The sequence below is a fragment of the Carassius carassius genome, chromosome 4 (assembly GCF_963082965.1).
Source record: "Carassius carassius chromosome 4, fCarCar2.1, whole genome shotgun sequence".
Taxonomy (NCBI): Eukaryota; Metazoa; Chordata; class Actinopteri; order Cypriniformes; family Cyprinidae; genus Carassius; species Carassius carassius.
In genome coordinates, this window is record NC_081758.1 from 34,782,434 (window position 1) to 34,792,787 (window position 10,354).

General features: G+C 36.3%; 1 protein-coding gene across 1 annotated transcript; it reads right to left on the bottom strand.

The window, feature by feature from the left end:
• Positions 1 to 278: 278 nt before the first annotated feature.
• Positions 279 to 9,706, bottom strand: myo1ha (myosin IHa). Its single transcript, XM_059547203.1, has 28 exons — positions 9,539 to 9,706; positions 9,381 to 9,461; positions 9,120 to 9,299; positions 8,910 to 9,008; positions 8,691 to 8,804; positions 8,500 to 8,571; positions 8,289 to 8,408; positions 7,992 to 8,059; positions 6,403 to 6,508; positions 6,221 to 6,301; positions 6,033 to 6,124; positions 5,281 to 5,375; positions 5,127 to 5,173; positions 4,889 to 4,969; positions 3,834 to 3,939; positions 3,549 to 3,666; positions 3,335 to 3,448; positions 3,151 to 3,227; positions 3,000 to 3,068; positions 2,772 to 2,856; positions 2,506 to 2,668; positions 2,080 to 2,163; positions 1,868 to 1,961; positions 1,736 to 1,791; positions 1,497 to 1,632; positions 867 to 937; positions 625 to 722; positions 279 to 544 (listed from the first exon to the last, which is right to left on the bottom strand). Exons 1-28 carry the CDS (start codon positions 9,704 to 9,706, stop codon positions 415 to 417), a joined length of 2,805 nt encoding a protein of 934 aa, XP_059403186.1. The 3' UTR covers positions 279 to 414.
• Positions 9,707 to 10,354: the final 648 nt, after the last annotated feature.

The following is a 10,354-nucleotide window of genomic DNA, read 5'->3' on the forward strand; positions in this document are numbered from 1 at the left end:
TTGTGTGCATTGGTATAAAACAATATTATAAATATTGCTCATCAACAAAAGATGAGCATGACCAAATAAAATATTCATTTTACAAGAAATGTGATGAAGTAACAACGATAACCTGGAGGGCAGCATTTATGAAAACAAAATATTTGTACTATTTATTTTACCTATTTAGCTGTAACTTTGCTTTTGTATGCAATGTGCTTCTTTCAGACTCCATATAGTGAGCATTGAGTGGTCTGTTGGGTTGTGTGTGTGTTTTCAGTTTGGAATGGGATGGAGGAAGATATCGTCTTCCATAAGGGTTTCCCTCATGAAATATACAGAGACTTGGTGACCTCCTTTGGATCATCGAGACTTGTTCCGCGGAGCCACCTTTGATAATGAAAGAGTCTTGAGTACTGGAGCGATAACGTTAAATTAAGCAGAAATACGAAAATAGTCACTTACCACCATCAGATGTCCATTTTTGCCTTTATAAATCATAGGCTCTTGGCCAGTACTGAAGTCCACACCGCCCTCTTTGCCTCCCTGGATCTCAAACTTTATGCTGTGAGAAGATTAAATGTTAACACGTTGTGTCCAAATGTACATTACAGGTTGGAAAATAAGTGATGTTAGCCTTTTTACCTTCCCTGAACAACCTTGATGTTATTCTGCTTGTTTGCAATCATAGCCAGTTTGGTCAAAGCTTCAAACAGGTGGTCACACTGAAGTATCATGTCCCCCTAAGATAAAACAAGCTACATTAGTACTTGGAAATGATGTATGGATTTGTGTAATATTGTATCGTGAAATAATGTTCCAGTTTACCTAAAGGCCATCAGCCATGACATAGTAAGCAGTATTAGCATAAAGCCTGGTTTGCTCACCTTCTGTTTTGGGTCATTCAAAGCAACGTGGAGGATCATGATCGAGTCTCCCAGATTACTGAGAGAAGCACCTGTGTAAACAAGATCAATTCTATGTTTTCAACATTGATGATAATAAATGTTTCGAGCACCAAATCCGAATGATTTCTGAAGGATCATGCGACACTAAGGACTGGAGTAATGGCTGCTAAAAATTCAGCTTCATTTAATTATTTATAAAATGTTATTTATATAGTTGCACTTATGTAGTTATGTTAAAATATAATATTACAGTTTTCTGTATTTTTAATCAAATAAGTGCAGCCTTATGTTTCAAAAACATAAAAAAATCTTACTGACCCCAGACTCAAAAGGGAAAAGTTGTAGATGTTCTCAGTAGTGTATAATTGTACTTTAAGGTGTACAACATGCCCTCTAAATCTCTAAAGGGTGCATATTGGTACCTTAGGAGTACACTGTAGTACCTTAAGGTACTAATATGTATCCTTTAGGGGTAAATATGGTACAAAGTTGTACCTTTGAGGATACTGCCCTGGTGAAAATCTTGAGGAATGCTACAGGGGAATAATTAAAAGGAAACATCTTTAAAAGTGCGGTCATGTTCTTTTACTTCACAACATATCAACCCACCTTTTAGAGAAACAAAGTCTACTCTCTGCTTGATCTTAGCCTCTTCTACCAGATATACAGCAGCCTGAGTGAGAATAAGTTGCCTTGGTCTGGGTTTAAATCCATTTCTGTCATACTTCACCACAGGAACGCTGTACTGCAGAGAGAGAAAGTGTGTTTAGGTGACACTGGAAACAGGCTTTTTTTCTATTATGCATGACTGACAACTGGGCCTCATCCGTTAGAAAGATTCTTATTACCTTGATACGTTCATGTCGTATGGTCTGAAGAACCCTCATATTGATGTCTTGTTCATCTGATAAATGAAAAGAAGTGCATAAGACATACAAAAGGATGCAAAACTAATTGCTGTTTTTGTAAACTGTACTGACTGATTCTAGTGTCCACAAAAGGAACAGCAATGCTTGAAGGGTAGCTGTCCTTCTTTCCCTTGAAGATGGCACTGGTTACCACTTTTTGTTGCAGCTGTGAAAAGACACAGCATTCAGTCTTCATTGTCACCATCAGCCAAAATGTAAACATGGCGAAGTTAGATGAAACTGTATTTTAAGACACAAAAGCATGTGACAACAGTGATAGTGACCTGTGCTTTTTTTTGTGGCGTAATTCCCCGCACATACTTCCGTACCATCATACGTGTGTGCAGCTGCCGCAGAATCTCTGAGGTCTACAAATACAACAGCATTAAAGACATTCCCAATTTTAAATAATATTGCACATGAACGTTTGCAATGCATTCAGTGGCCTCGAAAAACATATGTACAATTAAGCACTTAACTCAATGTTTATGTATGCCTCTTTTAATATAGATTATTTAAAATTATTAATTTAATTTAACCTTTTTTATCTTTGTATTGTTTTGTTTTTTTGTTTTTTTATGTGTTCTTTTTATGAATACAATTTTTATGATTTTTATGTAAACCACTTAGAACACCATATGAAATGTGCTATTATAAATAAATTCGCCATGCCATAAGTGTTCAAACTTTTTGGGGCCACTGTTGAATACCTCTGTCATGACTGGGGGAGGTGTCAGCCATGTGGTCTTGTCCAGGACAGTCTTTGGTAAGTTGTCTTTGAGTCTATTTAGGTAGCTCTGTCGAACAAAGGCCAGGTATTCAGAGTTGTCAGTAGTTTTTGCCTCACGTCGTGTGATGTAACCCTTAATAAACCTGCATGGATAAAAATCATGTCATCATGTAAAAATCATGTAAAATGTATTAATATTCACAAAAAATAATAATGATTAATATTACATTAATTAATATTATTAACTTTTTAATGACTTTTACAGCCCAGGCTCTGCGGTCTCTCTCTTTGCGTGCCTGCACTCCTCTCCAACACGTCTCAATTTTTGTAGCTAAATGTTGGCAAAAAAAATTATTTTAAAATAGCACATATTTATGCTATAATAAATATACTTTATGTTGCAATGAAGTGTCATAATATTATGTAATATTTAGTTTAAAAAAAAAGATTAAATCAATAAATACTGTTATTTACCAGCCTCTTTCTGTTTTCGAAACTCTCCTTTGGCTCTGTAACCTTTGTATTTGGCCTGTATTTTCGAAGCTGTAAAAGCAACATTAACACATGCTTATAATAATAAAAGAAAAATAATCTAAATGTCTCTTTTGAGTTCTCTTTTGCTTACCCAATTCATGTTTGCAGATTTCAAAGGCATCTTCTGTTGCAAAAAGTGTCCTGGCATATCGTATGAATATCTTTGTCCTTTGAATATGACAGAATATGAAGAGTAGTTCAGGTTTGTGTGGTGAGAAAACGGGTGCTAATTTCTCAGTATTAAATTGTGAAGTTGAAAGCCTGACACCACTCACTTGCCCATTTTGTATTCATCAGGCTGGTAGCCTAGATGTTGCACGAGTTTTTCCACCCCATCTGCAGGTACACCTTTCCAGTGGGGCCAAGTGGCAGGACAAAGCGCTTTATACCTTTGAAATGTTGCATTAGATTAGCATTTTGAGTCTATGAGGTGTATTTAAAAGTTAACAGCTTTCACATCTGAGTATGTGATGGTATTAAATGCCATACCTCTTTAGAAAAACCTCATATCTACGTCGATATGCAAATCCAGCTCGTCTGACCCTCAGATGCTCCATTAACCCCAGATATTTCACCTGGTGCCTAACCAGAACTTCATCAAACTTGCCTGTGATGAAAAGAGAGGGTAAACAGAGTGAAAAAAACTTTTTTCTATTTTACCAGAAATCTAAATTCAGTTTTCACACAAAAATAAACAAGCATGAGCTTATTCTCTGAATAATTGTATTTGTAACATTTATGAGTTCTTAGTATCCACATACACAAGTTTCTCACCTGGTTGTTTATTGTCATTAGACTTGAGGCAGCGCACATACCATGCTTCCTTAGCTGTCAGAATCTCTGTCAGCCGCAGAAGACTGTTCTTAAACTGAGTGGCCACCTACAGATTTCATTTCACAATTCAGATTAAAGGAGATCGTATAAAGTAGCATGCAAACTGTCAAAGAAGCAGATTGTTCATAATTTTATTTTATTTTATTGGATATTTTCTTTGTTTTTCTTCAGTCGCCTTGATTTAAAATAGCAATAAGCTACACTCATTAGTAATTTATAGAAATAAACTGTATACATAAGGTGTGTGTTGAAAGTATGGAAAGAATCCCTTGATCACATACAAACATTTGCAGTATGAGTTTGTAATCAAGGTATTAATTAATTACTTAATTTAATTATTTATTTTGTAATCATTTCACCTTATGATGTTACAAACTGCATTTTGTCACATTATTTTGTGTGTGTGTGTGTGTTTATATATATATATATATATATATATATATATTAAATTAAATTAAATTAAATTAAATTAAATTAATTACATTTATGCATTTAGCTATCGCTTTTATCCAAAGCGACTTACAGTGCATTCAGGCTATCAATTTTATATATTCAAGCTATAATTCATATATATTAATTCAAGCTATCAATTTTTACCTATCATGTGTTCCCGGGGAATCGAACCCCCAACCTTGCGCTTGTAGCTCAAGTGGTAGAGCATTGCGTTATCAAGGTTGGGGGTTCGATTCCCAGTACAAAATGCCAATACAATCAAATCAATCAAATTTAAACCCAAAAATGTTTAGGTCAAGAGCATTATATATACAGTGTATTGCAACACTTCTGTTTTTTATTTATTTTATTTATAGATTATTAGTGGTGACACTAGTACAATGATAAATCATTCACATTTAAATCATCATCGTCAAACCCACAACACAATGTGTGCAATTTCCATTTAATCTTAAAAAAAAAACATCCCTACTAGCTTGAAAACAACTTTCTGTACTTTAATTGAATATATTTCAGTATTTTAACACAGCAAGTGGACTCACTGTCTCTGGTCTTCTCTTACTGTCTCCCTCAGTGGCTGGAAAGCACTGCTGTATTATTGGGTTCTTTGACAGGCGCATCGCCTGTTGGTTACACACATGCATGAACACATTTTCTACCATTAACTCTTGTTGGACCAAAAAAAAGGGAAAGGAAATTATTAAGTGGCTTTTATGAGCCAAGGTTCCTTTCATCCACACAGACCAGCATTTTCCTTTATTGTACACCCAGTGCACTTACGTGTTTGATGTTCTTGTACAAAAGATCATTGTTTTTATCAATGAAACCTATTGAAAAAGAATAGATCATAATAAATTAAAGGTTGTGAAAGCCAGAAAACATGTTTCTGAGGTTAACTGGCATCTGAGATGTGTTTTTGTGCATCTTCTCCTACCCACAACGCAGTAGGTCACCTCCCCTGCATAATGAAGAAGACGAAAATCTCCTCTCTCCAGAGACTTGCGGGTCTTTTTATCAGCCAGTTTATACCTTCATTTCATAGAATAGTAAAGGACATTGCTCTTATTAGACTACAATAAAAACAAGTCACTAAAAATGTCTGAATGAAGAGCAGAAGTTTCCATTGGATAGAGAACAATAGGCACTTCATGTTGAACAATGTATAACATTTACTTGCTTAAAATACACACCTAGAAATAATAATTTGTGTTTGTATATTTATTATATGTACTGATAAATGCACTGCATGTAATTAAGCACATACATTTGTATGCTTTCTTCTCAAGTTTTTTGGATGTATGTTTTCTGAGAATCCTTCAACCTTGACATTGCTAGTGCTATTGTCTATTAATGAAGTACAATAACATGAAGGTTCTTGGCACTCAATCAGTAATTCAGGAACTTAATTTGTGTTTGACCTGGATAAAGATTGAGCAACACAACATCGCTATCTCTCTCTCTCTCAGACTGATGTGCACTTTCATCAGGGTGTCAGTCAATACATGGCTTAAGAGAGGCCGTGTGGCCAAACTAGGAGAGTCACTCTCACTATCAGAGGCTTGTAGTGAAGAATCAAACTACTGACAGTTTCTAGCAGTACTGAATCCATTAAAAGATACTTAAAGCAGAAGAACTCTTGTTTAGTGCCACATTTAATATTAAGGTAATTATCAAACACAAACTCACGTTACAAAGTGGGGATGATTGCCCATTTTCTCTTCAAGTTTATCAAGAAAAGTGAGATCCGTGGCATCACCCGGCCTCATACACTCCTCATCCTGAAATACCAAAAGACTCAAAAAGTGCCAGAGACTTATATCTATCTACAGTATGTCTCTTCAGTGTGTAAAAACAGTGTATTTATTATTCTATACCAACACAGAGATGATTCCTCTGTGCTTCTCTTCCACCAGATCACAGATGATTTTATTGTTGAAGAATTGCACCGGCTCCCACTGAAACACAGTGAGAGAAAAAGACCCTTATTCTGTTATTCAAACTCAGCATATCATTCCATTATGATGTCTGAATGATGAATGATTGATTTGTAGCTCACCCCAATTCCTTCTGCTTCATATTCCTCCTGTTCAGCCTTCAGCGTCAACTGAATGAAGAGCTGTTGTAGCTTCTCATTGCAGTAGTTAATGCAAAACTGCTCAAAACTAAGCACACATAAAATCAACAAAAAATCTATAAGATCATGCACACAATTATCTATCTATCTATCTATCTATCTATCTATCTATCTATCTATCTATCTATCTATCTATCTACACTGTAAACCCAGATTTTAAATCAACTCAAGAAATTGAGTTCATATTACTTAAATGTTTCTAATTTATTGACATTCCTTGTTAATAAGGAGCTCATTGTGGACTTCAGGAAGAAGAAAGGAAGCATGCATGACCCCATTCACATTAACGGGATGGTTGTTGAACGTGTCTCCAGCTTCAAGTTCCTGGGAACCACCATCTCGGAGGAACTGTCCTGGGCCACAAACACCTCCAGCCTGGTCAAGAAGGCTCACCAGCACCTTTTCTTCCTCAGGACACTGAAAAAGAACCAGCTGTCTTCATCCATCCTTGTGAACTTCTATCGGTGTGCGATCGAGAGCATCCTGACCAGTTGCATCACAGTCTGGTATGGGAACTGCTCAGTGGCTGACCACAAGGCATTGCAGAGGGTGGTGAAAACTGCCCAACGCATCACAGGGACACCACTTCCTGCTCTTGAGGACATCCAGAGGAAACGCTGTCTACGATGAGCTCGCAGCATTCTCAAGGACTCCTCTCACCCTGACCATGGACTGTTTAACCTCCTGCCCTCCGGGCTTCAGGAGCTTTTTCCCTAAAGCTGTCTCCTTGCTGAACTCTGCCCTCTGACACCCCCCAACACCCCCCACACCACACACACAGACACATATATACACTAACAAAATGTTAAATTTAACTATTGGTGTTAAATTTCCGATTTCACATTTGTAGTGTTCCATCACTGAGGAAACTACATAGAAGCCTATTTCTTTTATTGTAAAAACAAAAGACATGTTCAATACATTTGGATCAGTGTATTGTTGCAGTTTTATGTATTTATTTTACATGGCTCTAGTGATTGAAAGATATTTTGAGTTTCAGGAACTAAAAGTTAAGTTGGGTCAGTTACAACATACAATTTAGTTGAATTGCTAATGGAGTAATGCTTACTTAACAAGCTGAGTTAAATAAATGGGTGGGGAATGATTGTTTAAACTGAGTATCTTCAGTTACTTTAACTCAGTTATAAGTACATTCAACTTAAATGTTCTATTCCATTCCATTATGGGCTTAAGTACATTGAACGTAGTCCACTTCACTTATTCAACTAATGCTTCATTACTTAAAAATTTTAAGGCAACGAGTTACCTCATTTTTTTAAGTAGATTCTACTTATCCAGGTTTACAGTCTATCTATCTATCTATCTATCTATCTATCTATCTATCTATCTATCTATCTATCTATCTATCTATCTATCTATCTATCTATCTATCTATCTATCTATCTATCTATCTATCTATCTATCTATCTATCTATCTATCTATCTATCTATCTATCTATCTATCTATCTATCTATCTATCTATCTGTTTCATTTAATTCCAAACACATACCTGTTAACAGAGAATACCTCAAATCCATAGATGTCTAACAATCCGATGACTGTCTTCCTCTCAGAATCCTTAAAAAAAGGTAAAGAATGAAGCAAGTAAATAAGTTATTTCGGTTTCCACGATAGTTTCATTAAATCTGTCTAGTAGAATTTAGTTAGCAACAATATTTCCATTTCTTTACAGTGGAACAAACTGCATCCAGCGGCTTTTAAATGAATTATACCGGTAGCCAATCAATTGTAACCAATCAATGTCCTCAAATGGTAACTGAAATGTTATTTTCTGTTGTCCTCTTACTTTATTTTCCAGAGACTCATTGATTCTGTTGACCAGCCATGTGAAGGCACGGCCATAGATGGCTTTGCCCAGGGCATCTCTAGCATAGATAGCATGATCAACAGTAAATGGACTCAGAACCTGGAGGCCAAAAAAATACAGTTATCCCCGGCTTCAAGAATGATTTTGGATAAAAAGACAAGTAAATCATTACATTGCAAACTTGTTTTACCTCCTCTGATTTGGCTTCAATCTTCCTGAATGTCAGAGCTTCATGAAGGACCTGTACATGGATTCCTAAAAGCTGAACATCAACACAAAAAAGCAATGTTTGTTACTCAGATGTGTAATCATTTAGAGTATGTCAATGTAAACTATTTAACATGATTAAGGATATATATATATATAATATACCCAACTGACCTTCGATACCCAGCGCAGTGCTGCATTAGTGTTTAGAGTAGCATAACCTTTAGTGTCTCCATCAAAGTGCACGTTCCCCAGATGGAGCACACTAGCTATAATCCCAAAGAGGTGCTGGGATATTAAAGACAAAATGTATCTGTTTATGTTCAAAGGTTGCAGCTTTCAGCATACTTGCACATCAGATCATTTATACACAAAAATTGCTACTCTCCTTACCTCAATGTCATTAGCATCAAAGTCAATGACTGATAATGCATTTTTAACAGTTTTCCAGTCATTCTTGTCATTAATGGAGCTCACATTGGAACATTCTCCCTATTACAACAAAAAAAGACTTATAAAAACACTGGAGAGTCTGATTTTACTTCGATTTCATAACTATCTTCTACTTATTTTGCACATCAGATTTAAAAATAGAAGTCATACCTGAACTAAATAACTATAACGTTTAGTCTCCTTCTCCAGGCCCAGGTGCCTCAGTAGGTCTTCCTCTCCTCCCTCCACCAGCTGGTAGAAAATATGAAAGTTTCTCTCACCGTGGTTTTGGTGAACTACTCTAGACTTTTCCAGCAGATAGCTGAGGATGTGGCCACCAACAGCATCTCCCTATGCATTAAACAAGCATGAACCTTCTTTAACAAGCCATATTATTTAACAGGATGAACTTAGTATGGTATTCGTCAATACCTGGCAATCAAACTGGATGTCCATATACTTCCCAAAACGGCTGGAGTTGTCATTTTTCATCGTTTTTGCATTCCCAAAGGCCTAAATGCATGTAATGAATGTAAAGCATATGTAGTGAATGGTCAGACACATTCTGAGAATATTATTGTTGGACTGACCTCTAGTACAGGGTTGGACATGAGCATGCGGTCTCTCACAGTGTCCAGTAAGGTGGTACTAGGACAGCTGACTGCATAGTACTGCAAAATCTTCTTTGAGGCCTCAGTTTTGCCTGCTCCACTCTCCCCAGATATCAAAATAAAGTTGTTGTTGGCTTCTGACAGCATGGTGTGATAGACATTATCTGCTAATGCATATCTGAGAATATAAAAAGTATTTCTATTTTCTTTACAAATATCTAATTTACTGGTTTGGCAATGAAGGTAAGTTAAACACTTACATATGAGGGGGCAGCTCAAAGAAGTTCACTCCCATGTAGAGGTCCATTTGTTTCTTGGTGTAGATGTCCAGTTCTTTGTACGGGTTTACTGATATCAGCAAAGTACCTATGTAAGTCTGAGAGTATAGAGACGTTTGACATGAACTTAATCACACTGAATATGTAAAAAGCAATTGAACCTTTGTTTTTGATATCTCACTCACATATATCAAATCCTCTGTGAAGCGCTTCTTCAGATTGTCCAGGAAGGCTGTCTCACTGTTGTGGGCATCAAGAAGCACAAAGTCCTGGATGCCAACTCGGTCTCTGGCAATCAGGGCTCCCTCCAAGTCCAACTGACCCAGTTTAACCTTTCCTTTCTGCCAATCAGACAAGTACAACAATGACCATGACCCAATGCAATTTGTTTACACTGACCAAGTCTATAGCACTGTCATTCTGCAGCCATAATGATCAAAAACATATTTTTTAAAGCAGTAAAACAGATCTAAATATAAATTTCAGTCAAATAATCAGTGACTTATTTCCAAAGAAA

Excerpts from the sequence above, each read along its gene's own strand:
- myo1ha (XM_059547203.1), bottom strand. The coding sequence starts at position 9,706 with ATGCTGTCAGAAGCCAACAACAACTTTATTTTGATATCTGGGGAGAGT. Across the intron at positions 6,125-6,220 it reads GAGGAATCATCTCTGTGTTG|GATGAGGAGTGTATGAGGCC; the intron begins GTATAGAATAAT and ends TTGGTATTTCAG. Across the intron at positions 1,633-1,735 it reads TACGACATGAACGTATCAAG|TACAGCGTTCCTGTGGTGAA; the intron begins GTAATAAGAATC and ends CTCTCTCTGCAG.